Here is a 26,777-nt window from a genome sequence, read left to right as displayed (position 1 = left end):
ATTAGACAAAGAGAAAAAAAAGCCAAAAAGTTTTTAAGGAAAAAAATCTTCCAAAATTTTAAGAGAGAAACAAAAAGGCAAAAAGTTTTAGACAAAAAGTAAATTGGCAAAAAAAAGAAAGAAAGAATTGTCAAAAAAAAGTTTTGAATTAAAGAAAAAAATATTGCCAAATGATTTCTTTAAAAAAAAAAGAAAAAGAAAAATGGCCGAAATTCTTCAAAGTAACTCACTGACACAATAATTTACTCTGAACTTTGGAGGAGGAAAAGCGTCAGTGGAAACTGTCTAAACCAGATCCATGATATAAACTCTGTGCAGCGCTGAGTTACCTGCAGGAAGTGATGTCAGGTGTTGATTAACTAACAGGAAGTGGAGGTGTTGTGGTGGGCGGGGCTTTAAATACTGAGAGGTGTGCTGTACCTGCAGGTGTCATTCAGCAGAGTCAGGAGAGGAGAGGAGGCGTCGCTCTGCAGGTAGGCTCACCTGTCCGTCTCTTTATGTTTATGTTTATGTTTATGTTTATGTTTATGTTTATTCAGAGCTGTAATCAGCATTTTTTAAATACTTTACTGTTTTCAAAAAATGTTCTTTATTTCATTCAGTTCAACAAACAACACAGTCATGCCGTTAAAGGGTTAATCAATCCATCAGTTCATTGGAAAGTACAAGACAAGACCAGACAAGACAAGACAAAACTGGATAAGATACAATAAGATGTGATAAGATACAACGAGACAAGACAAGACTCAAACAAAACGCTGAGAAGACAAGAAACGAGACACGATAAGACAAGACAAGACAAGACACGAAACAACAAAATGACGAAATGAGACGAGACACAATAAGATCAAGTAAGATGCGATAAGACAAGACGAGGCAAGACACAAACAAAACGCTGAGACGACACGAGACGAGACACAATAAGATAAGACAAGACAAGACACGAAGACAAGACACAATAAGAACAGGTCAGGTCAGGTAAGATAGGATAAGATAAGAAAAGAAAAGATAAGATAAGATAAGATAAGATAAGATAAGATAAGATAAGATAAGATAAGATCAGACAAGACAAGACAAGACAAGACAAGACAAGACAAGACAAGAAACAACGAGATGAGATGAGAAAATATTTGATCAGATAAGAAAAGATAAGATCAGACAAGACGAGATAAGGTAAGACTAGATAAGACTAGATAAGACTGGACAAACCTTTTCTGATCCCTACAGGTTAAGTTCAGTTAATGTTTCAGCACAAAGACAGAAATAAAGCGAGACAAAAACAGAGAGTGACAGATACATAATAAGAGGAGCATTAACTAAAATGAGAGCAGAATAAAATATAAACAGTCAGAGTATTTGGAGGTAAAGGACATGTTTAGGACACGTAAACAGAGGACAGATCTGAGAGGAAGCAGCAGAGATATTACTGACAGTCACATAAAACCCAATCTGTAACCTGAGAGCAGGAAGTATCGTCCTCAGTAAAACAGCGAAAGTCAGACGTGACCTTTAAGATGAAAGGGTGCAGTGTAGTTTCCCTCTGTGACCGAGTGTCACGTGACCCGACGCCCACGCTGTCACTAACTCCAGCTCATTTCCAAGTCAAATCACAGAGCGGTAACCAAATGAGCTGATACAGAGACACAGAAGACAGACACTGTTCTTCAGACACCATGGCCTCCTGTCCTGAGTTTGAGGTGACCGTCCACACCTCACCGGGACCCACCTGTGGAACCTTCAGCTGCCTGTGGATCAACCTGATTGGCTCTCAGGGGGAGACTCCGCCCATCAGCGTGGACGACCACCTGCTGCCCGGATCAGTGAGTTTCACCCCATTTCCTTTGTTTCAAAGAGGCGCTGTGAAGGATTGAGACTGATACTCAACTTACGGCCAAAATCTGGCCCTGACAGGGCCCCTGACAGGGCCCCTGACAGGGCCTCTGACAGGGCCTCTGACAGGGCCCCTGACAGGGCCTCTGACAGGGCCTCTGACAGGGCCCCTGACAGGGCCTCTGACAGGGCCCCTGACAGGGCCTCTGACAGGGCCCCTGACAGGGCCTCTGACAGGGCCCCTGGTGGCCCCATAGAAATAAAACAGCATCAAAATAGAGCTTGTTGATCAAAAAAAGAGCCAGAGGAGGATCCCCCACACCCCCGACAGAGGACACAGCTGAGACACTAATGTCCTAAAATCATATAAACGTCCTAAAATCCTAGAAATGTCCTAAAATTGTAGAAATGTCCTAAAATTGTAGAAATGTCCTAAAAACCCATAAACATCATAAAAACCTATAATCGCCTTTAAATCCATTAAAATTATTAAATCATCAAAATGTCCTAAAATCCAGAGATGTCATAAAATCCTAGAAACATCCTAAAATCCTTGAAATGTCCAGAAAGCCTAGAAATGTGTCAAAATCCTGGAAACATCCTCAAATCCTAGAAATGTCTTAAAATCATAAAAACATCTGATAATCAAAGAAAAGTCCTAAATATAAGAAATGTCCTAAAATCCTGACAATGTCCTAAAATCCTTGAGACATCATCAAAATCTTTAAAATGTCAATCAGAGAAATGTCCATAATTCCTAGATACATCCTAAAATCTTAAAACTGTCCTAAAATCCTTAAAACGTCCTGTCATCCCTGATCACTGTCTCCTGGTTCCCATGGCAGTAAACATCTCTCTTCAGCAAGTGCTTTTCAGAGTATTTACAGAGGACGATGTCTGTGTCCTGTCCTCACAGTCCTGTGTGGTTCAGGTCCGGGCCAGCGCTCCTCTGGGTCCTCTGGTTCTGGTCCGGCTTCGTCTGGAGGCTCGGACCGGATTCCCAAACCTGGACTGGCACTGCAGCCGGGTGGAGGTCCGCAGGCTGGGCGACGGACACGCTGAAGAGGGAGGACGAGACGGAGACACACCTGAGACAGACCCAGACGCACAGGTGTTCCTGTGCGACCGCTGGCTGCGACCTGCAGGAGGCGCCGTGGAGCTGCGGAGCGAAGACCGTAAGTTAGAAACGTTTTTTATTGTAGAGTAACAATACTCAACTCGCTCTGCTCAGGGGCCACTTTGTGACAGGACAGGGGCCAGTCCCAGACGTGTCTCTATGATGTTAAGACGCTCCCAGGATTTTAGGACACTTCCAGGATTTTAGGACATCTCTAGGGTTTAAGGACATTTCAAGGTTTTGAGGACATTTTGAGAATATGAGGACATTTCAGGGATTTTAGGACATTTCTGAGATTTTATGATGTTTGAGTATTTTAGAACATTTCCAGGATTTTAGGATGTTTCTTGGATTTTAGGACATTTATGGGATTTTAGGACATTTCTGGGATTTTAGGAAGTCTCGGGAATTTCAGAACATTTCCAGGATTTTGGGCTGTGAGTCGAGTTACACTGTTGTGAACATTTTATTCAGTGACTTGAGGAGACGTTAATTATCACGATGATTTCTCTGCAGTGTGTTTGCTGAAGGACGAGACTGAAGAGACGCTGAAGCAGCAGCGACTCAAACAGCTGCAGCACCAACAGAAACTCATCAGGTAAAACACGCTCCGTGTCTCTGGGATCTCCGTTCGTTTGAACAGATAAACACACAAACCTCTCCCCGCTGCAGGTGGCGTTTGTTCGTGGATGGCGCTCCTCACTGTGCAGACCTGAAAAGTTTGTCTGAGCTGGGGTCGAATCTCAGCTACACACACAGGAGGTGACGTCCGCTCATCCTCGTACGCTCTGACCGACGTTACGCGGAGTCTGATCTGTCGTCTGTTTCTGTCCTCAGTCCAGCCGTTAACGTGCACTATCTGAAGGGCTTCGCCGACCGAGCCGAGGCCTGGACCAGTTTCTCGGAGCTGGAGACGCTTTTCTCCCTCAGCGGACGCCAGAACGACACCGCCAGTACGGACGAAAACAACCCACAGACACAACGATATCAGTCGAGAGCGCGTCAGACAGAATAACGTGTCATCTTTGATTCAAACACAACAAACAGGAAGGAACACCTGAGCAAAACTCGCTTTTTGCAGAGGAGCCTTAGCAGATTAACCCTTTAAATCCTGAGCATTTTTTTTTAAAATTGTGGTAAAAAAAGATGAGACATGTCCTCCAAACCGCAAGAAACTAAAAAAGGTTACAAGAAAATTAGTTTTAAATAAAGAGGGGAGGATTTTAAGAAAATTATCCAAAAAAACATGGAAAATTTCCAGAAAACTACATTACATTAATTTTATATTTAGAACTATGTTACAGAAAAAAGAAACTTATATTTCTTCAATTCTAGCACTTTTTGGGACTCTTTTTGTGCTTATTTTATTATAACTTTAAAAAAGATTTTGCAAATTTTTGGGCCATGTCTTGTAAGTTGAAAGAAATCACAGCAGTTTGCTCAGGCTTCAGAGGGTTAATGAGGCGTTTTCCTCTCTCAGGGTTCGTTCGGGCTCACTGGACGGAGGATTGGTATTTCGGCTACCAGAGTCTGAACGGCTGCAACCCTCTGCTGCTGCGTCGGATCTGCCTCCTCCCTCCCAACCTGTACGTCACCTCTGACATGCTCCGCCCCTTCCTGTCTGCAGACTCCTCCCTTGAGCAGGAGCTACAGGTGTGCAGGTTGTTTTCTGTTTTCCGGCCTTTTTTAAAAAAACAGCTGTTCTCTCATGATGTTCTGTCATGTGACAGAGAGGCAACATCTACCTGCTGGACTACGAGGTTCTGGACGGCGTCCCGGCCAACACGATTAACGGGAAGCAGACGTACCAGTCCGCTCCGCTGTGTCTCCTCCACCTGAACCAGCAGGGACAGCTGCTCCCCATCGCCATCCAGGTGAGTTCCAGGGCTGCATTCAGAAAACGTAACGTCTGTTTAAACAGAAACAAGGGTGCGTTAAACATCTTTTCATCATCTTTTCTAGCGAAGCGTCTCAGTGTGATCAGCACTTTAGTCTGCAAGGTTAAAGTTTAAAGAGGAGACACCCACACACACAGAAAAGACACTCGTCTGCTGCAGAACCGTGTACACGGTACACAGCTGTACTAGCAATAAAAAGGAGTCTGTAGCCTATTTTTAGTGGGTTTAACTGTGTTTAAAAAAAAAACTGCATTCACTCATCACTTGCTCTCAAACAATCACACAAATTTTGTAGAAAAGCATGAAATCTGGTATTTCAGGCTGCAACAATCCCAAAAACAGTGTGACATCCTGGAGGTCAGTCCATGTCTGTCCTTGTTCAGCTGCAGCAGACGCCCAGCCCGGAGAACCCGGTCTTCCTGCCCTCTGACCCCGGCTGTGATTGGCTGCTGGCTAAGATTTGGGTTCACAGCGCAGACTTCCAGTGTCACCAGTTGGTCTCCCATTACCTGAGGACTCACATGCTGGGAGAGCTGTGCTGTGTGGCCACGCTGCGCCAGCTGCCCGAGCCACACCCACTGCACCAGGTGAGCCACCGCAACGTCATCCTACATCCTTCATCCAACGTCCTTCATCCTACATCCAACATCCTACATCCACCACCCTTCATCCAACATCCTTCAGCCTACATGCAACATCCTACATCCAACAACCTTCATCCAACATCCTTCAACCTACATCCAACACCCTTCATCCTACATCCTTCAGCCTACATGCAACATCCTACATCCAACAACCTTCATCCAACATCCTTCAACCTACATCCAACACCCTTCATCCTACATCCAACATCCTACATCCTTCATCCTACATCCAACACCCTTCATCCTACATCCAACATCCTTCATCCAACAGCCAACACCCTTTACCCTTCATCCAACATCCCTCTCTCTTCATCCTACATCTCTCACTCTTCATCCAACATTCAACATCCTTTGTCCTACATCCAGCATCCTTCACCCTTCATCCAACACCCCCAATCTACATCCAACATCCTTCATCCTGCATCCAACATCCTTCTTCCTACATATAGCATCCTTCACCCTTCATCCAACATCCTTCACCCTTCATCCATCATCCCTTACCCTTTATCCAACATCCTATATCCTTCACCCTACACCCAGTATCCAACTTTCAACATCGTTCATACTACATCCTCCACCCTTCATTCTTCATCCAACATCCCTCACCCTTCAACCTTCATTTGTCATCCTTCATCCTTTGTCCCTCACCCTTTATCCATCGTCCATCATCTTTCATCCTTCATCCTTCGTCCGTCGTCCTTCACCCCGTACTCCTGAACACGTGTTTTGAATCAGTGCTGTCTGATTGGCTGTTTTTGTGGACAGCTGCTGATGCCACACATCAGGACGACGCTTCAGATCAACTTCCAGGCGCGAGCGACGCTGCTGACAGCGGGCGGGGTGTTTGACAAGGTATCAGTGACGCAGGTGTCAAGTCTCTGTGAGGGGGCGGTGTGGTGCAGTCATCTGTTGCTGTCTCGTCCCTCCAGGCGACGGCATCTGGCCTTGAGGCGATACCTGTCCTCCTGTCCCGGGCATCACAGAGGATTCATTATCGGTCTCTGTGCGTCCCTGAGGACCTGATGGACCGTGGCGTGGACAAACTGCCACAGAGCTACTACGCCCAGGACGCTCTGAGAGTGTGGGGCGCGCTGCACAGGTAAATACTCCGAGATTTAAATCGCAGGAGGTAATGTCTGTGCTTATGTATGTTTGTGTGTGTTTATGTATGTTTATGTGTGTTTATGTGTGTTTACGTGTGTTTTTGTGTGTGTTTTTGTGCGTGTTTACGTGGGTTTATGTGTATTTATGTGTTGCAGGTTTGTGGTCCGCTGGGTTGATCTGTATTACGCAGCAGATGATAAGGTCCAGCAGGACTCTGAGCTTCAACACTGGATCACTGACATCAACACGCACGGCTTCGGCCAACACTCAGGTGACCGAAGCGGTCTACAACAGGGAGATTATATCCAAAGGGCCAAATCTGGCCCCTGACAGGGTCCCTGGTGGCTCTCCAACCATTTTCTAATTCTCAATAAAAGTAAGGTGATGGACTCTGTGAACAGTTTTTGTCCTTTCAGTCTCCATAAGGTGTCAGAGACATAAAACAGCATCAAATAGAGCTTGTTGATGAAAAAAAGAGCCAGAGGAGGATCCCCCACACCCCCGACAGAGGACACAGCTGAGACACTGATGTCCTAAAATAATAGAACGTCCTTAAATCCAAGTAATGCCTATAATCCTAGAAACGTGTTTGAGGCTGCTGCAACTGGCTCTTGGTTTCCTGTAATTTTTCCTCAAGTTGCGGCGAGCTTGTCGGCTGCATCTGCACCCTCTCATCCAAATACGGTCACTTCTGGCTCTAAAAATCCAAGATGGCAATCACCAAAATGCCAGAATCAAGGCTTGAAAGCTCAAAGTCACCACAGGCTGACGTCATGATGACTCCGTCCATTATTTCATACAGTCCGTGGGTGAAACAGAGGATGACTCTCGTTGCCCTCTGAGGCAAACCATGTTTTGTGATAATGGGCTCTATAAATAAAATTGACTTGACTTGCGTCCTGTGTGCGCTCCCGCCCTCCAGGTTTCCCTCCATCCTTGAACACCAGAGCAGAAGTGTCCAAGTTTGTCACCATGATCATCTTCTCCTGTTCAGCTTTACACGCTGCCGTTAACTTCTCTCAGGTCAGGACCATCATTGCCCTGATGTCATCACACACACTGTAAAACAAGGAGTTAAAAGATCAGAAGATACGTGTTTTAAAAAACTGTTTTGAGGGTTTCTGAAGTCTGGATAGGTGAAATACGTAGAAACAGGATGTTATTTCCTATATATGACATTTTATCTCCTACCTTTGGGATTTTATCATCCATATGGGATATAATCTCCTAAATATTAGATATTATCTCCTACATACAGAATATTATCTCCTACAAAGGGGATTTAATCTCCTACATACATTTTATCATTTCATATTGAAGAGTCAGATTTTCTCAAATGTGTCTTTGACTGGACAGTTTTTGTTTCATCAACAGAGATATTTTGACATAAATTTAAAGAATTTTAAAGCGAACTATGTTTTCCTCTCTCCTCTCTTTCCGTTGTCCTCCAGCTGGATTTCGCTCTCTGGATGCCGAACTGTCCCGCCTCCATGATGCGCCCCCCTCCGAAGGTCAAAGGCTCGGTGACGGAGGACGACATCTTGTCCTACCTGCCGGATGTGAACTCGACCTGTCGCGTCCTGACAGCGCTGACTCTGCTGTCGCAGCCTGCCGTCAACTTTGTGAGGCCCCACCCACTCCATCCTGCTCGCACGAAAACATCAAACGCACCTCATTTAAAACGTTTGTGCCGTGTGCCAGAGAGCTCAGCGCGCTGCCAATTTAGAAAACATCTTTACCAGTTATATATTTTTCTGTATTAATATATAAACGCTCAGACTTTGCTGACTCCCAGTTGTAAGTTACATTTTCATCACTTTTAGCGTTTTAGCGAGTTTAATTGCTCCTGAATAATTTCTATTTTAACTTGTAATCATTCATTTTTTCTGTTCTCCTGCTGGAGATCAGTAAAGATGAATCTATCTTAAAGTGCATCCGCAAACACGATGATCTCAACATAGCACGGGCTAAACGGCCGCACAGTAACGTTAGCTAACTGTACTTACGGTGAGTCTGCGTGTCTCCCTCTGCAGGCTCCTCTGTGTCACTACAAGGAGGCGGTGTTCAGAGACGGCGCCCGCCGCAGGCTGGTGGAGGAGGTGCAGGCCGAGCTAAAGGCCATTTCTGATGACATCACAGAGCGCAACAGCCAACGGGAGCTGCCGTATCCTTACCTCTGTCCTGGAAACATCGAGAACAGCGTGGCCATTTAAAGCTGCTTCTTATCCAACAGCAGGGATTACTGTTATCGATGAGATGTGAGCGGCTGGATGTGATTATTAATTATAAATCTTAAATAAGATTCATTCTCTCCAACATTTTGTTTTTTAACTATTGTAAAAGTTAATTACTTTAACTTTCTGTTGAAAAGTAAGTAATCAGCTGTTATGTTGATGTTTTACTTCTTTTCTTCAGTAAATTTTAAAAGCCCTGAAAGGCAAGATGATTTTTTTTAGCAATGCAAAAAAGCAAAAATGTTAGTCCATGCCCTACATACAAGTCGTTATTTCCTACACGCGGGATATTCTCTTCTATGTACAGAATATTACCTCCTACATACTGGATATTATCTCCTACTTACAAGATATTATCTTCTACCTACGAGATATTATTTCTTGCATATCAGATATGATCTTCTGCCAAAGGGATAATATATCCTATATCTGGATTATTATCTCCTACTTTCGTGATATTATCTCCTACATATGGGACCAAATGTCCTACCTATGGGATATGATCTTCTACTTACAAGACATTATCTCCTACATACGGGATATTATCTCCTACGCGCAAGACATTATCTCCTACCCACAGAATATTATCACCTACCTGTGTGGTAATATCACCTACACACAGGACAAAATCTCCTACCTATGAGATTTTATCTCCTACTTAAAACAATGTATTATCCTACTAACAAGATATTATCTCCTACCTACGAAATACTATCTCCCACTTGTTGGATATTGTCTCTTACATACGGGATACTATCGTATACGTATGAGATATTATCTCCTACATACGGAACAGACAATTAAAAAGATAATTCCTCCCGCTCATTTTGACACATTTACAAATCAAACGCCAGATTTTGAACATATGAGCGCCCTCTCACACGTTTACCTGTAATTCATGAAAGTTCAGGTTTGTTTCTTCAGGGTCAAAATCAGCATTTGAGTGTGATTTAAATATGTTTATTTGTTACATGCAGTAGATTTGTTGTGTGTTTCTTCGTATTGGCTTAAAACGTGAAGGCACAACTGTCCAAGATGAAAACATTAATAATACTGCAATGATACTTAATGCACAATACTAAAAACTACAATCAAATGAAAAAAATGGTCCACTGATTTCAAAATAGTGAGTCTTTTTTATAATTACGCGTCTCGTCAAGGAGGACCGCCTCTTGTTCCGACGGCCAAATACTCCGAAAAATGTCTGAAAGTCCATTTGTCCGACAGCTCGGTATACTGCGAGAAGAAAAGTCCTAATTGTTCAGTTGTGAAATGAAGGAAAATGAAATCTTTGATCATATTGAACGTTCGTTGAAACCTGACTGTGAACGGACTGATAACACTGAAATAAAAGGTGAATTTACCAAAGTCAAGAATTTTCCTGTCACCTTTAAATAACACAGAAACATGACATACATTAAAATATTATATTTAACCCTTTAAAACCTGAGCAAATTGGTTTGATTTCTTTCAGAAGTAAAAGCAGTGAGCAACATAGTTTGACACTGCCTAAAAATAGCAAGAAATTAGTAAAAAGGTACAAAAAAATTACCTGAAAAAAAGCAAAAACTAAAACAAACAAGGAAATGACCTGAAAAAAGTGCAGAAAATTACAAAATAAAATAAATAAAAAATATATACTATTTTTTTTCTGCAAAATAATTTCATAATGACTATAAATAAAAATGTTCTCTTTGTTTCTTTTTCTTTTTTCACCATTTTCTTTGGCATCTTTTTTGAAAGAAATCAAACCAAGTTCAGTTTTAACAAAAATAAAGAGGAGCTCATCTTCATCGGGTGTTTCTCTTTCTGTCCTTCGTTTCCTTTTTTCCTCCCACTGATTCAATTTCCAAAGTAAACAAAAAGTATTTCCTTCCTTTGAGGTTTCTCCTTGCTGTTTCCTTGTCCTTTCATCTCCTTCCTCCTTGCCTCCTTGTTTCCTTCCCTCCTAGCTGACAGGATCCACCACCAGCACTTTACACTCCCGCTTGGCGATCTTGTCCAGCGACAGCAGCGTCTTGTCCTGCGGTGGCAGGTAGAGTGGCCGGCCGACCGGAGAGCCAACGGGAGGAGTGATAGCCCGCCGCTCCATGGCGCTGCCCGTCCTGACACACACACACACACACACACACACACACACACAGATTGACTCACTAAAGCCTCTAAATGATGTCGTCTAACGCTCAGTTTGTGCCGGCAGTGCGTCCTGGCTGTGACTCGAGGTTGTTTCGTCCTCTGTCGTGCGTTTCAGAGGCGGAGCATTTTTCCCGCCACATATTGTAGACCGGCAGATTTAGTTGATTTCGGTCATTTCTCTGTGATATTTGTGCTTCTCACACCAGTAAGTAAGCAGTGAAGTCAACGCCGCTTTCCACTGTACTCGGACCTCTGGGAAAAAACGACCTCCGACTCAAGTTGCGATTCCAAGTTGGAAACTCGGGATCCGTGTAGAACGAGTAGGTTGAATTGACGTCAAAGCAACAAGGCGGCACACGCGGTGTGTGTTTGCGTTGTGAAACGTGTTTTAACAGCTTTTTAGTGGTTTCATTTCCATTCAGTTGATTTGTGTTTAACAAAAGTTTTTGCAAAATTGCCAAAAAGTTTTCTCCATAAATGTTTTTCTAACAGATGCACTGAAACATATTTAGATCAGAAGGCAGAAAAACCCGGACACGGAATTACTGACTTCAGATTTGCGATGAAACGCAGCACGAATTGTGTCTTTTTGTGTCTGTTTAGTTTGTGTTTATTGAAGTTTCCCTCTTTGTGTTGCTGCAGCCGACAGACAGTTTCTTCTGTTTAAGTTCAGTAATTTACAACACGGATCACAAATTTGTGACCATGTTTCAGTTTTGTAAAATCCTCATGGTTATTTTGTGTCTTTATTCACATTTATATTTATATTCATATATATATTTGCAGGGTGTTTTTGACGGTGAGTAACACCAAAAAAGTGTTTTTGCAGAACATGATGAAGTTGAGCTTTAGGATATAAAATATCAACACTTCATCATTTTATTCTATCAGACATTTGTGCGAAATTTTTCCACAATTAGCATATGAATTCAGGCGGAGAGACAGTGTCCTTTGACCACCAAGTTCTGATTAATTCATATTTGAGCCCAAGTGGACGTTTGTGCCAAATTTGAGGAAATTCCCTAAAGGCGTTCTTGAGATATTGGGTTAAAGAGAATGAGATGGATGCAAGGTCACAGAGACCTCGACTTTGGACCACTGAATTTGCACAGCTCATTATTGAGTCCAAGTGGACGTTTTTGCCAAGTTGTGCCAAGAAATTTCCTCAGTCCGTTCTTGCAGTTTCGCGTCCACAAGAACGAGATGGATGCAAGGTCACAGGAACCGTTGACCACCAAGTTCTAATTAGTTTCTCTTGACTGAAAGAAGATGTTTGTGCCAAATTAAAAAAAAAACAACAAACAATAAAAACTTCCTTAAGGTGTTCGTGAGAAATCAAGTTCACAAGAATGAGATGGATACAAGGTCACGTTGACCTTTGACCACCAAAGTCTGATCAGTTCATCTTTGAGTCCAAGTGGATGTTTGTGCCAAAATTGAAGAAATTCCCTAAAGTTGTTCTTGAGAAAGAGACGGCCGGCTGTAATCATAATACGCTGTAATTGCCAGCGTGGAGGCAGAAAAACACAATAACTACACAATAATACTATCTATCATAGTTTGTTAAATACAAGTACTTTGACTTAATCGTGTCCCCACAGGACTGAAACCAAACCTGCTCAGGATGTTTCTGTCCACCTATTGTCCAAAAATCCCCCAAAATAAATGATTAAAACAAAACAAATTTGCGTATAAAAACAAAAACTTGTGTCATCAGAATTGTCTGAAATGTAAAAATGCCACGACTCGACAGAAGAAAACAGCGTTACGTTTGACTTTTACCTCATGATGTGGGATCGAGACGGCTGCTGGTGGGAGAACGACTGCGATCGACCCAGACTGGCCTGGTGTCGGTCCAGCAGGTCTCGAACCGCCGGGCTGGACGGACTGTTCTTACCTGGACGGTGACGAGAGGACGAGACACGATCAGCACAGAAACCTGATTCACACATTAACATGCTGAAATGTCCCAAACCAGCGACACTCAGCTGGCTTTGCTTTTGGGGGCCACGCTCCAAACTGACAGCAGGCCAGGGGCCCCTCACAGCAGAGCCGAACATGCTTCTAGGATTTTAGGACATTTGTAGTATTTTTGGACTTTATTAGAATTGTAGGCTGTTTCTAGGATTGAAGGGGACTATTAGGATTTGAGGACATTATTAGGATTTGAGAACGTTTCTTGACTTTTAGGATGTCTCTCTGATTTAAGGTGGTTTCTAGGATTATAGGATGCTTTTAGGATTTTAGGACGTTTCCCGAATTTTAGGACATTTCTAGGATTTTAGGTAGTTTCTAGGACTTTACAACATTTTCAAGATTTTAGGACATTTTCCAGGATTTAAGGTTGTTTCTAGGATTATAGCACTTGTCTAGGATTAAAGGGGACTATTGGGATTTTAGGACATTATCGGGATTTGTGGCAATTTCGCAGATTTTAGGATGTTTCTTAGATTTTAGGATGTTTCGCAAAGGACGTGTCACGGATTTTAGGACATTTCTAACATTTTAGGATGTTTCTAGGATTTTAGGACATTTCCAGTATTTTAGGACATTAGGAGCTAGGACCTCTGCCTCTGGCACCTTATGGACACTTAAAGCACAAAAACAATTTACAGTGTCAATCACATTATTTTTATTGTGACTTAGAGAGCGTTTTTTGTAGATACACAGATTACCACACAGATTTTGTTTTAGTCTGAATTAAAATTATTGGTGGACAGACGTTAAGCTCCGTAAAGCTGGACAGATAAAAACTGACACGCTGACAGACGTGATAAAGTCAGCTGAGAATATCCTCCATACCATAATCTGCCCGTCTGCTCTTTGACATTTTCTTCAAAACTAAAATCACAAACAGATGCAAAGTGTTGTCGTTCTTACGTGAGAGCGGGCGGGCGTCCGGCGGCGGGTTGGACACGGAGGCGGTGAACTGCAGCTTCAGCTTCATGTGTTGACTCAGCTGCAGACAGACGGACAGAGACCATGAGACGAGAGGAGGAGGAGTTCAGCGTGTCCCGACTGGCATCAGAGTCCTACCTCGTACAGTCCCGGTTTGAGGATCTGGAAGGCCACGCTGAAGGACAGCGTGCTGCCTTTCCGACAGTGACCGAGGTTACTGAGAGGAGTGTGACAGACCACGGCGGCCAGCGACGCGTCCTCGCCCTGACCTCGACCTCAACACACACACACACACACACACACACACACAGGTTCATGTTAAATGATGACGTCACAGCTGAGTGTGATCCTGGCGCTCAGGTGTGCTGCGTTCAGGAGCAGCAGGGTTCTGCTCTGTTTGCATGTTTCATGGTGATAAATCGCTCTGATCTGATCGTTTTAAAGGTGTTTTATCTGGTTGTTTTGGATAATTTGTTTTTGGCCTAACAGATGTTTAGCGGACGTTTTGTAGTCAAAAAATGATTCTGGAAAAACAATAAGAACATAAAAGCATTTCAAAAGCTCGAAGATCACAAGAAAAATCTGAAAATCTACAAAATAAAATCAGCAAATCGATCACTTACACCCTTTCAGCTGCATTAATCAAATCATTTACAGTAAAGCTTCAGATTTTGGGGGTTTAGTGGCGTCTGGCAGTGAGGATTGCAGATTTTAATCAGCTGAAATTTTTCCTCGTTAAAATTCCTTCAGTGTTCATTGTTTAGGAGATTTTTACTGAGAGCTGAAAAATGTTCTTAAATCCTAGAAATGGCCAAAAATTTTAGACAAGTCCTTAAATCCGTCATATGTCCAAAATCCCAGAAACTGTCTAAAACCCTATAAATGTCCGTAAATCATGAAAATGCATGAAGGATCCTAAAATCCTAGAGACGTCATTACGTCCTTGAAACATCCTGAACTACTAAAAATGTACTACAATCCTAAAAATGTCCCAAATCTGGGAAATGTCCAAGATTCTCAGAAACTTTCTAAAATCCTAAAAGTGCCCCATAATCCTAAAAATGTTTGGAGATATATAACAATCTTAAAAATGACTTTTTTTCCAATCCTAGAAATGTCCCAAAATATTGGAAACATGCTAAAATGCTGGGGACATCCTCAAATTCTAGAAAAGTCCTAAAATCCTAGAAATGTACTTAAATCCCAAATATGTCCTAAAATCATAAAAACGTCCTGAAAGTTAAGAAACGTCCTAAAATCCTAGAGACTTATATTTGGCCCCCAAGCAAAGCGAGTTGAGTCCTTGAGTCCATTATCAGTTTTTAACTTTTCGGGTCCAGGACAGACAAACCAAACTCTGGCTCTAAAAAGGGACATTCCTGTTTTCATGTCAGACGCCGTGTGTCTTCTACACACTCAGAAATCTGCAACCTCGACAACAGAAACCTCTAAATCCCCCACACCCGACCTTTACAGGGTGAAGACAAAATGTCTCCAGTTTGTCTTCTCAGAACTGTCCTCACAGCAACACAAAGAGTGAGACGGCACACTGACCCTCCGGAGTCCACACGAGCCGGACGGCCAGGAAGTCCTGCAGGTTGTTGAGCAGGACGTATTTGACCTTGAAGTGTTCCTTCACCCTGACGGTGCTCGGACAGCTCGCCGTCATGACGAAGCGAGGACGGTCCAGACGGATACTCGGCAACCTGAGAGGGGGACAATGTGTCTTACTCCTCCTGCTGGCGTCGCCAAGGTTACCGCTTAAAATGGTTCCTGCTGGCTCTTACCTGTAGTGGGTGTAGATACAGTTGGTGAAAGGCATCTTGGGAGTTGACCACTGCAGCACGGCGACCAGAGGAACCTCCAGCCCCTGGACACAAAACACACTCTGAGAACTGACACACACTTTATGCTTTTAACCAGATTATTCATCAGATTTTAAAAATGTTCGTGTCCGGACCCCGACAGCGAGTTTCAGATTAAAGCCGAACACAAAAACCCTCAAAGTTCATCATGAAACTGAACGCAGCCGTCAACAAACGTCAATAAGACAAACACAAAAGGTCGTGAACCTCGTTGGAGTCGTCTTGCGGCATGTCGTTGAGGTGCAACTGGAACAGGAAGTCGTGCTCCTCCAGGGCGCTGAGCATGCTGGGAAGGCGGCAGGCCAGGCTGTCCACCCTGCAGAAGGACGCCATGCCAACCTCGCCGGACTGGTGGCTGCAGAGCGGGACAGGAAGCAGCAAGAGCGCCGTCAAACTCTCAAACTGCCGAGGACGGCGAGCATTACCTCGCAGTGCGACAATTTAACTGCAGCCAATCAGAATCAAGCATTCGCTCAGACTATGATGTAATGCAGGGACCAGGGGCCAGTCACAGCAGCCCCGTACATGTTACTAGGATTCTAGGACATTTTTAGGATTTCAGGACATTTTTAAGGATTTTAGGACGTTTCTAGTATTTGAGGACAATTCTGTGATTTTAGGACATCAGTGTCTCAGCTGTGTCCCCTGTCGGGGGTGTAGGGGATCCTCCTCTGCCTCTTTTTTTGATCAAGCTCTATTTTGATGCTGTTTTAGGTCTCTGACACCTTATGGAGACTAAAAGGACAAAAACTATTCATTTTATTTTTATTGTCAATTAGAAAACAGTTGGGGGGCCACCAGGCACCCTGTCAGGGGCCAGATTTGGCCCACGGGCCGTGGGTTGAGTATCACTGATGTAAATGTGTACGTACCACACGTTGTCCACCAGCAGCACGGAGCCATCTGGCATCATGGGAAGGTAGGAGGCGTTGAGGTTCGGTAAAATCCGAACTTCCCGAACACTCACCTCCTCCTGAGACGACTCGTTCAGCACTGAGACAAACACAGAATTAGGAAAATAAAAGTTCAGATGTGTGGGATAAAATACATTTTCTGATTTGACTTTTTCAGTCAAACCTCAAAACCTCTGAGGAGCACTTTAGTGATGAACAGAGACAAACGTGATCGCTGACTGGATGAAGAGAGAAGGTTCAGGTTTCGGTCATTTCCTGTCTTCACCACAATAAAATCGTCTCCTCCACCGCGTTACACCACGAAGCCGCCGGCTGCCGTGAATATCGATAACAACACACATGAGGCATGACCTCTGACCTTTGAGGACGGCGAGGTGTCTCCCGGAGACGGTCATCTGTTTGCAGCGGACGGTGGGAGGTGGCAGGACGGTCAGAGTGGTGCTCACTGTGGACGGACGGAGACACAAATCAACCAACCGACGATTATTATCGTCATCTATAATCACTCAGTCTGTGAAATGCTGCACAAATAACAGCACTTTTAAAATTAAGGGTTCCAAAAAGGTTCTTCCTGAGGGGCCGATGTTCCACCCAGAACCATTTGACTCTGAGGAACCCTTTTGTGAAGAAAGGGCTCTGCAAGGGTTCTTTTAAAATGAAACCACAGGAATATAAAGGGGTTCTCAGAAGAACCAAGAAAACATCATAAAGTCCCAGAATGTCCTAAAATCATAGAAACATGAAAAAATTCTAGAATCTCCTTAAAATTCGAATAATGTCTTAAAATCCATGTTTGTCATAAAAAACAAGAAATGTCCTAAAGTAGTAGAACTGTCCTCAATTCAGAAAAACGTCCTAAAATCCTAGAAATATCCTAAAATCCAACAAAAGCCCTAAAATCCTAAAAAACAGCTTTAAATCTTACAAATGTCCTAAAATCCACGCTTGTCAACCTTGAAACCTTTTAAAATCCTATTAACATCCTAAAGTCCTAAAAATGTGTGTGTGTTGTACCCTGAGCCTTGAAGGTGTTCAGGTCGTGTCTGAAGGTGTGTGTCGGCTCTCGTTGCTGCAGGACGCTCAGGTAGCCGAGCTCCTGCACCTCGGCTTTCTCCGCCTCCTTCTTCCAAACTGTGACCATCACCTGAAATCACACACACACACACACACACACACACACACACACACAGAAGAAAAAACACATAATAGTTCACACACAAAATGAACATTTGTATTTCAGTTTCTGTGTTACCTGGAAACGAGGATCCAAAAAGCTGAACGTTTCACATTTAACAGCAAAACTTAATCAGATTATCTGTTAACGGACTGAATAATCCAGGTCTCGTGTGTCCTGTCGATGATCAGTACTTAGCAAAAATATTTAACACTGTGTGGATATGAGTATCCTCTGGGGACAAACTTGTGTTTTAGGGGGAGGGACATACGACTTTAAATGGCTGTTTTTGTATTTATTGTACTGCTGGTTTTTAAAGAAAACTCACCCACCAAACCCCGAAGGTCTTATTTTCTTAAATTATCTTATTTTTTTAAATGGCGATTTTATTTTTTTTTTAAAACATTTTGCCAATTTTTTAAAGAATAAATGTTGGGAATTTTATTTTGATTTAAAAGAAAAATTCTCTGAAGAATTTCAACATTTATCACAGCCAGAAATTGTAATTTAAAAAAAAAAAATCTAAAATCGGACAAATTTGAAATTTCGAAATTTGAGTTGAGCATCTCTGCTGCACATTGAGGACCTGTCATTCTTGGGACACTAATTCTTTCCAGTTTCCAAACTTTACCAACAAACTGATGGAGGCAGACAGACTGACAGATGATCCTCCTGACCTTGACTTTCAGGGTGCTGACCGGGAGTTTGTCCAGAGACACGGTGAGGGGAAAGATCACTTCATCGGTCAAAACCACCGGCTCGTCCAGAGGAGACTGACGGGGACACAGAGACACACAGACAGTGAACTCATACAGCCACAACTCCAAATTTTTATAATCCAGCCAAATGATGTTGAGATATTGCACCAGATAATCGAAAACTTTGATCTTTGATAAGTCAGGAGGGCACAAAAGTCTGCAGGATTCGTCTTCTGGGGATTATGACTGTTTGCCCAATACTTCACAGCAATCTGTCCAAGAGATGTTGAAATTTTTTATGAATAATGGAAAACATTGACCTTTTGAGCTTTCTTGGGCACCAAAGTCAGTAGGGTTCATCCTCTGGGGATCATAAATGTCTTTACAAATGTTCATAGCAATTAATCCAATAGTTGTTGAGATATTTAATTGGATAATGGAAAATTCTGACCTGCCGGTGACACTAAAGGATATGTCAGGTGGGCACCAGTGTATGTAGGATTAGTCCTCTGGGGACTATATCTGGGGGTATATTTCAACCTCTGAGGATCATGAATGTGTTCCCAAAATTTCACAGCAATCCATCCAAAAGATGTCAAAATATTTCCATTGATGATGGAAAACTTTGACCTGATAAAACCTCCTGAGCACCAAAGTCAGAAGGATTCGTCCTCTGGAGATCATGAATGTCTGTACAAAAACTTATAATCCAAAAGAAGTTGAGATATTTCACTGGATGATGGAAACTCTGACTTGCTGGTGACAGTCAGGGGTAGGGAGGATAGGAAGAGCACGAAAGTCAGTAGGATTCATTCTCTGGGGATCATGTATGTGAGCACAAAATTTCATATTAAATTTTTATAATTGTTGAGATATTTCTTTGATTAATGGAAAGCGTTTTGACCTGCAGGTAACACTGAAAGATGAGTCGAAAGGCGACCTCTGAGGATCCTGAAAGTTTAACCAAAATTTCACAGCAATCCGCCCCATAGTCGCAGAGATATTGAGGTTCGCCCTCATTGTGAGTATCGTTGCCAGTGTACCTGAACAGGCGCCCTGCGGAACTCCCTCGCCGCTGTCCCAGACGAGTTGTGGATGAGCAGCGGCTTGCAGTCCCTGAAGCTCCGACAGCGGGAGTCCACCCTGCTGCCGAGCGCCGCGATGGCCGCCTCCGCTGCGGCGATGTAGTCCTCCTCGCCGTCGTCATTGGCCTCGTCCCCGCTGCTCTGGTAGTCGTGGTGATGCTGGTGGTGGTTCCCACGATGGCGGCTACTTTCACCCGGACTGACGCTGGCCACGGCGCACAGAGAGCCGGCCAGCTCCCTCCACGCCCGGCTGCTTGCAGACTCCGTCCCAAAGCCGGCGGCAGTGCCGTCTGCGCCCCCTGTTGGAAAATCATGTGAACGCACAGCAAAAAAATCTGTAAAAAGGAATACAAAAAAAATTTCCTGATAAATATGCAGACAGGAAAAATTAAAAAACATATGTAACATATGTAAACAAATGTATTTTTCTGAATTATTTAAATATATACTTATTATAATTATAAATATAGTTTTCCCATTTATTTATTTTTAATTTTGCCCATTTTAAAAACAATTATTTTTAAAGTTATTTTCTTGTCACCTCTTAGGAATATCGTGCAGTTTGTGGGACACTTCTTGCCAAGTTGCTCGTTTCCCCCATTTTCAAAAGAAATCAAACCAATTAACTCATCTGAATGCAAGAAAACTGGTGTCAGTCCAGGTTCTGAAGGGTTAAACCCGTCAATACTGTATCATTAATCTGAGTATTTTTTAACCAAATTTCATATACACAAATCCATATCTAGGCCCTCTTTTTTATTGTTTAAGCTCGAAACCGAATAATATATCAACTCTCTCCTCCCAGAGCGAAATCAAAATGATTCATTTGATTTCCATCGTTTTTTATTTAAATCGATATTCCTGAGAGAATAACAAAATCTCTCTGTGTTTGTCTCCTCCTCCTCCTCCTCTTACCGGGGCCGGGCTCGGTCGGCGTCGCCCCTGCAGCGTCCCTGCAGCGGAGCACCAGCAGGAAGCGCACCGTCTCTCCCAGGTACAGGTGGCTCCTGCGGGGCAGCGTCCGGTAGCGGGCCGGGTCCGACAGATCCGTGATGGGCACCGCCGGGAAATACATGAAATACTCGCACTGAGACTCCATCATCTGCACCATGGCGACGACCGGAGGAGGCTGAGGAGGAGGAGCAGCAGCAGCAGCAGCAGGAGGAGGAGGAGGAGGAGGAGGAGGAGGACCGGAGTCAACCACGGACACAATACACACTTCCTGTCCACATTTTCAAAGTAAAAGCACGGACAGTTATCGGGGTTAAACATAGAGATAAGAGCAGGCGCCCCGCAGAGGACACTTTATTAACTGACACAGTCAGACTGCACCACAGACGCTATATACATCTTAATATAAATTAAAACATAAAGGAAACATATAACTGATATTCCCTACTGTGCCTACTTTTTGCTTATAACCCTCTTTGTTTTTCTGTTTTTATATGCTGATTTTCTTTTGTAGTATGTGTGTATATATATATATATATATATATATATATATATATATATATATATATATATATTACTACTACTACTACTAATAGTTATTATTATTAATTATTTTTTTATCAATACTATTCCCATTATGTTATTTTTGTTGTAGTTGTCCTAGTAATCACTATTTTGTTTTGCTGATTAGGTATTATCTATCTATCTATCTGTCTATCTGTCTATCTATCTAAAAAAGGTTCAGGATAACTAAAGATCCAGGGTGCATTAAAAGGCATAAAAATGTGACCTGATTACCTCATTAGAAAAACAAACAAACACACAAACAACAAAAAAATAACATGCATGCTTTTTTCTTTTTGTTTTTTTCACTGGCGATTCACATTTTTGTTTGTTTTTTTTTATTTGATGATTTAAGAGAATTAGACAATTTTCTTGTCAAATGTTTGGGTAATTATTAAAATGGGAAACTGAGAGAAAACCTCTTATTTTTAAGAGAAAATTGTGAGCGGGGGTCAGTCAGAAACGGGGGATCCTGCGGATTATCTGGCAACCCAAAGCGCGAAGTGGTTCTCAGGCTGGTTTTAGCGAACATTAGGGCCCCAGACCGTCGGTGTTATGAGTCGAGTCGGTCGTGAGTTACGTCGGTTGTTCGCTCGGCTAAAGACGTCAGGTCGACGGTTGGGAGACGGGTCTGTTTTGACAAGTTACATTAGTGTAGTCTCTACTGCCGCCATTTTTGTTTAAATTCGGAAAAAAACGCGGGACGTAACCTCCGGTAGAAAGTCAGTTACAGCCAGTGTAAAGTAAAACTTTTTATTCTGAACTTGTTTTCCGAAAATGGAGGACTCCAGGTCACCTGAAGAAAAGTAAAAATGTGAGTGAGAACATGAAGTTGCATGTTTGTAACTTAGGTCACATTCAGTGTTAGCTAACATGTTTAAGTTCACATTTAACATTAGCTAACATGTTTAAGTTCACATTTAACATTAGCTAACATGTTTATATTCACATTTAACATTAGCTAACATGTTTACATTCACATTTAACATTAGCTAACATGTTTAACTTTTCATGTAACATTAGCTAACATGTTTACATTCACATTTAACATTAGCTAACATGTTTATGTTCACATTTAACATTAGCTATCATGTTTAAGTTCACATTTAACATTAGCTAACATGTTTATATTCACATTTAACATTAGCTAACATGTTTAACTTTTCATGTAACATTAGCTAACATGTTTACATTCACATTTAACATTAGCTAACATGTTTAAGTTCACATTTAACATTAGCTATCATGTTTAAGTTCACATTTAACATTAGCTATCATGTTTAAGTTCACATTTAACATTAGCTAACATGTTTAAGTTCACATTTAACATTAGCTAACATGTTTAAGTTCACATTTAACATTAGCTATCATGTTTAAGTTCACATTTAACATTAGCTAACATGTTTAAGTTCACATTTAACATTAGCTAACATGTTTATATTCACATTTAACATTAGCTAACATGTTTAAGTTCACATTTAACATTAGCTAACATGTTTATATTCACATTTAACATTAGCTAACATGTTTAAGTTCACATTTAACATTAGCTAACATGTTTACATTCACATTTAACATTAGCTATCATGTTTACATTCACATTTAACATTAGCTATCATGTTTAAGTTCACATTTAACATTAGCTAACATGTTTATATTCACATTTAACATTAGCTATCATGTTTAAGTTCACATTTAACATTAGCTAACATGTTTATATTCACATTTAACATTAGCTAACATGTTTAACTTTTCATGTAACATTAGCTAATATGTTTACATTCACATTTAACATTAGCTAACATGTTCGACTTTTCATGTAATGTTAGCTAACATGTTCAGCTTTTCATGTAATGTTAGCTAACATGTTAAAGTTCACATTTAACATTAGCTAACATGTTTATATTCACATTTAACATTAGCTAACATGTTTATATTCACATTTAACATTAGCTAACATGTTTACATTCACATTTAACATTAGCTAACATGTTTATATTCACATTTAACATTAGCTAACATGTTTACATTCACATTTAACATTAGCTAACATGTTTATACTCACATTTAACATTAGCTAACATGTTTAACTTTTCATGTAACATTAGCTAATATGTTTAAGTTCACATTTAACATTAGCTAACATGTTTATATTCACATTTAACATTAGCTAACATGTTTAACTTTTCATGTAACATTAGCTAACATGTTTACATTCACATTTAACATTAGCTAACATGTTTAAGTTCACATTTAACATTAGCTATCATGTTTAAGTTCACATTTAACATTAGCTATCATGTTTAAGTTCACATTTAACATTAGCTAACATGTTTAAGTTCACATTTAACATTAGCTAACATGTTTAAGTTCACATTTAACATTAGCTATCATGTTTAAGTTCACATTTAACATTAGCTAACATGTTTAAGTTCACATTTAACATTAGCTAACATGTTTATATTCACATTTAACATTAGCTAACATGTTTAAGTTCACATTTAACATTAGCTAACATGTTTATATTCACATTTAACATTAGCTAACATGTTTAAGTTCACATTTAACATTAGCTAACATGTTTACATTCACATTTAACATTAGCTATCATGTTTACATTCACATTTAACATTAGCTATCATGTTTAAGTTCACATTTAACATTAGCTAACATGTTTATATTCACATTTAACATTAGCTATCATGTTTAAGTTCACATTTAACATTAGCTAACATGTTTATATTCACATTTAACATTAGCTAACATGTTTAACTTTTCATGTAACATTAGCTAATATGTTTACATTCACATTTAACATTAGCTAACATGTTCGACTTTTCATGTAATGTTAGCTAACATGTTCAGCTTTTCATGTAATGTTAGCTAACATGTTAAAGTTCACATTTAACATTAGCTAACATGTTTATATTCACATTTAACATTAGCTAACATGTTTATATTCACATTTAACATTAGCTAACATGTTTACATTCACATTTAACATTAGCTAACATGTTTAACTTTTCATGTAACATAGCTAACATGTTTACATTCACATTTAACATTAGCTAACATGTTTATACTCACATTTAACATTAGCTAACATGTTTAACTTTTCATGTAACATTAGCTAATATGTTTAAGTTCACATTTAACATTAGCTAACATGTTCGACTTTTCATGTAATGTTAGCTAACATGTTCTGCTTTTCATGTAATGTTAGCTAACATGTTAAAGTTCACATTTAACATTAGCTAACATGTTTATATTCACATTTAACATTAGCTAACATGTTTATATTCACATTTAACATTAGCTAACATGTTTAAGTTCACATTTAACATTAGCTAACATGTTTATATTCACATTTAACATTAGCTAACATGTTTACATTCACATTTAACATTAACTGACATGTTTGAATTCTAATTAAATGTTAGCTTACATATTTAAAGAAATATTTAATGTTACCTGACATTAAATTAACTTGACAATAGCTAACATATATGAATAAACATTTAATGTTAAGTAACATGTTTAGCTCACTTTTAACATTAGCGAACATGTTGAAATTATAATTTAACGTTAAGTTACATATTTAGATAGATATTTAACATTAATTGACATGTTTGTATCTTAGTTAACATTTAATGTTAGCAAAACATTTACATTGTGCATTGTATGACCTTCATAAGTATTATACTCATTCCTCTTACAATAAGGCAAGTTTACTATTGACAAAGTAAATGACAACTTAAGGGAAAAAACTATGTTGGATCTTGGAGGAAAAACTTAAATTGTAAGGAACTGGTGCCGTTAGTAATTCTATCATAATTTAATACATAAATAAAGTAATAATATAATAATATAACAATATAGCATAGACCTACTATGTGCAATGTTACATATCATATGTCTGAAAAGCTGTAAGATGTTTATCAGTGATCTGTTAGCTTCATATTTTCAGAATTACCCAGAGTACATGTATGTGATATTTTTGTGAAATCTGTTATCAGGCAGCAGCAGCAGCAGTTGCAGTGGCAGGAGACTGGAGACAGGTGGAGCTACAGGCTCTCAGGTAAGTGCTCAGTGGTTATGGCTGTAGGTTCATGAACTGGTTAAAATATCATGAGTCAATCAGAAAGTTTTGGAGAAATTGTTAAGATACAGTATGTTACAGGTAAGTGTATATTCATCATATAGTTAATATAAACACTGTCTGCTGTCAATTTTACAAGTTTTCTTAAGTATTTAGAAAATGTGATATACAACAGAATGTAGGTCTATGACCTTCTTCAAGAGTTTTAAACACATTTTTTTACAATACTGATCCGAACAGATAATGCTCTGCCTATGTCGTGTGCGCAGGTGTGAGACAATGAATCACCTGTGAGTGTGTTTCTTAACAAATAATGACAGTAACTGGTGTACCACCCATCCTCATATAAGAAAGAGAAAACAAGCGTTGTCTCATTTCACAACATTTTCTGAAAGAGTCTTAAAAAATAAAAGAAAATACAATTTCATGCCATAAAAACAACATACAACATTACAGCAACACAACAAAGCCAGACAGACTTCAGCTATCTGTCTTTTCCCCCATTCAGGTCTGTGTTGTTCACTCTAACTGCACAAAGAAGTCCAAAAATAAGTAATCGCTCATGTAGAAATGACTTCACATCAATGACTCCAGTATGGATAAAGTATATAAAAAATAAGAAATAAAATATAAAATTAATATAGTAAAAAGAATAAAATAAAACAAAACTCCAATAATAAATTAAATTTAAAATTTAAATCATCCAAGAAGCTAAAATACCACCATACAGTAAAAGACAGTAAACCAAATCAATAATAAATATCAGTTAATAAAAGTCCCGTCCCCACACGTGTGTCACCATAATCTAACCCACAATCATCACAGTAACTCTCAGGCCCATAAACAAAGCTCCTGTGGTGTTTTTGCTGTGAGCTTTATATCAATATTAAATATGAATGTCCTCAGCAGGACATGAGTCCAGAGGACATTTATGTGTCCAAACAGCATCCTGTTGGCCTTTAAACGACTACACGTTCAAACGGCCGCCGAACGAAGATTTACTCCGTTTAACGTCAAATACGAATCAAACCAAAGTGAGGTCGGCCCACGATCACGGCGGAGTGAAATCCGTCGACCTTTCTGAACGATGTTTTCATTTCATTTCATGATTTCATTTTCATTTTCTGCTTCAGAGAGCGTTTTCCCCCTGAGGGCCTGAACCCAGATGAAGACCAGCATTTATCCTCTCCCTCACTGCTTCAGGGCTTTTTATGGAGGTCGTGCACGTGCCGAACTTAGAGTGAACACGCTCACAGCTGATTGGACAGATTCAGATCAGCTGATCTGGACCCCAAAATCAGCTTTAAAGTTAACTTAAAAGTTTCCTCCAGAGTGCTCGCCAAGGTAAGTTCTTTAAATCAAAAATGTTTTGTGAAAAAACATCTGCACATATAAAAATAACAGTATTAATAGGGAGGCACAAGACAACAAAATCAACATTAAAAAGCAGCTTAAAAGTTACACAAGTGTCATCCAGATTGCTGGCTAAGATAGGTTCTTCCAATCAAAAAATGTTTGTGAAAAAAATGCGATTTACGACTTTGAATGGAAGGCCTAAACCCAGAT

At 40.5% G+C, this 26,777-nt stretch overlaps 2 protein-coding genes and 1 long non-coding RNA gene across 6 annotated transcripts in view; 2 read left to right on the top strand and 1 right to left on the bottom strand.

Annotated features, from left to right (window-relative positions):
• Nucleotides 1–411: 411 nt before the first annotated feature.
• Nucleotides 412–9,103, top strand: LOC121953099 (polyunsaturated fatty acid lipoxygenase ALOX15B). 2 transcript variants are annotated; one of them, XM_088088415.1, is made up of 15 exons: nucleotides 412–473; nucleotides 1,603–1,820; nucleotides 2,762–3,005; nucleotides 3,464–3,545; nucleotides 3,620–3,709; nucleotides 3,785–3,900; nucleotides 4,428–4,600; nucleotides 4,678–4,821; nucleotides 5,229–5,432; nucleotides 6,255–6,341; nucleotides 6,419–6,588; nucleotides 6,749–6,864; nucleotides 7,516–7,616; nucleotides 8,045–8,215; nucleotides 8,627–9,103. In XM_088088415.1, exons 2-15 carry the CDS (start codon nucleotides 1,674–1,676, stop codon nucleotides 8,804–8,806), a joined length of 2,025 nt encoding a protein of 674 aa, XP_087944541.1. In that variant the 5' UTR covers nucleotides 412–473; nucleotides 1,603–1,673; the 3' UTR covers nucleotides 8,807–9,103. The 2 variants fall into 2 exon arrangements, with proteins under 2 accessions (XP_087944541.1, XP_042355981.1); XM_042500047.2 differs by having other exon boundaries at nucleotides 2,747–3,005.
• A 668-nt stretch (nucleotides 9,104–9,771) lies between these two features.
• On the bottom strand, nucleotides 9,772–20,823 carry LOC121952953 (trafficking protein particle complex subunit 14-like). Of its 2 annotated transcripts, none has more exons than XM_088088416.1 (13): nucleotides 20,513–20,823; nucleotides 19,556–19,932; nucleotides 18,492–18,587; nucleotides 17,655–17,784; nucleotides 16,999–17,085; nucleotides 16,599–16,719; nucleotides 15,934–16,081; nucleotides 15,649–15,731; nucleotides 15,416–15,567; nucleotides 14,000–14,136; nucleotides 13,844–13,922; nucleotides 12,746–12,860; nucleotides 9,772–10,932 (listed from the first exon to the last, which is right to left on the bottom strand). In XM_088088416.1, exons 1-13 carry the CDS (start codon nucleotides 20,706–20,708, stop codon nucleotides 10,776–10,778), a joined length of 1,878 nt encoding a protein of 625 aa, XP_087944542.1. In that variant the 5' UTR covers nucleotides 20,709–20,823; the 3' UTR covers nucleotides 9,772–10,775. The 2 variants fall into 2 exon arrangements, with proteins under 2 accessions (XP_087944542.1, XP_042355773.1); XM_042499839.2 differs by having other exon boundaries at nucleotides 19,556–19,896.
• A 792-nt stretch (nucleotides 20,824–21,615) lies between these two features.
• The window catches only part of LOC148187171 (uncharacterized), a 53,435-nt gene continuing 48,273 nt past the window's right edge, over nucleotides 21,616–26,777 (top strand). For both annotated transcript variants that reach the window (XR_015778996.1, XR_015778995.1), the window contains exons 1-3: nucleotides 21,616–21,926; nucleotides 25,129–25,190; nucleotides 26,345–26,555. This is a non-coding gene — a long non-coding RNA (uncharacterized LOC148187171). The remainder of the gene's footprint in view (nucleotides 21,927–25,128; nucleotides 25,191–26,344; nucleotides 26,556–26,777) is intronic.

The sequence above is a fragment of the Plectropomus leopardus genome, chromosome 15, assembly GCF_026936395.1.
Source record: "Plectropomus leopardus strain MGB_pleo_1.0 chromosome 15, ASM2693639v1, whole genome shotgun sequence".
In the NCBI taxonomy this organism is placed as follows: Eukaryota; Metazoa; Chordata; class Actinopteri; order Perciformes; family Serranidae; genus Plectropomus; species Plectropomus leopardus.
This window is presented reverse-complemented; position numbering and strand designations above follow the sequence as displayed.

Coding starts and splice junctions, on each gene's coding strand:
- LOC121953099 (XM_042500047.2), top strand. CDS start 1,674: ATGGCCTCCTGTCCTGAGTTTGAGGTGACCGTCCACACCTCACCGGGA. Junction 4,822..5,228: donor TGCTCCCCATCGCCATCCAG/GTGAGTTCCAGG, acceptor GTCCTTGTTCAG/CTGCAGCAGACGCCCAGCCC. Junction 6,589..6,748: donor GTGTGGGGCGCGCTGCACAG/GTAAATACTCCG, acceptor TATGTGTTGCAG/GTTTGTGGTCCGCTGGGTTG.
- LOC121952953 (XM_088088416.1), bottom strand. CDS start 20,708: ATGGTGCAGATGATGGAGTCTCAGTGCGAGTATTTCATGTATTTCCCG. Junction 16,720..16,998: donor ACACCTCGCCGTCCTCAAAG/GTCAGAGGTCAT, acceptor TGTTTGTCTCAG/TGCTGAACGAGTCGTCTCAG. Junction 15,732..15,933: donor CGCAAGACGACTCCAACGAG/GTTCACGACCTT, acceptor TTTTGTGTCCAG/GGGCTGGAGGTTCCTCTGGT.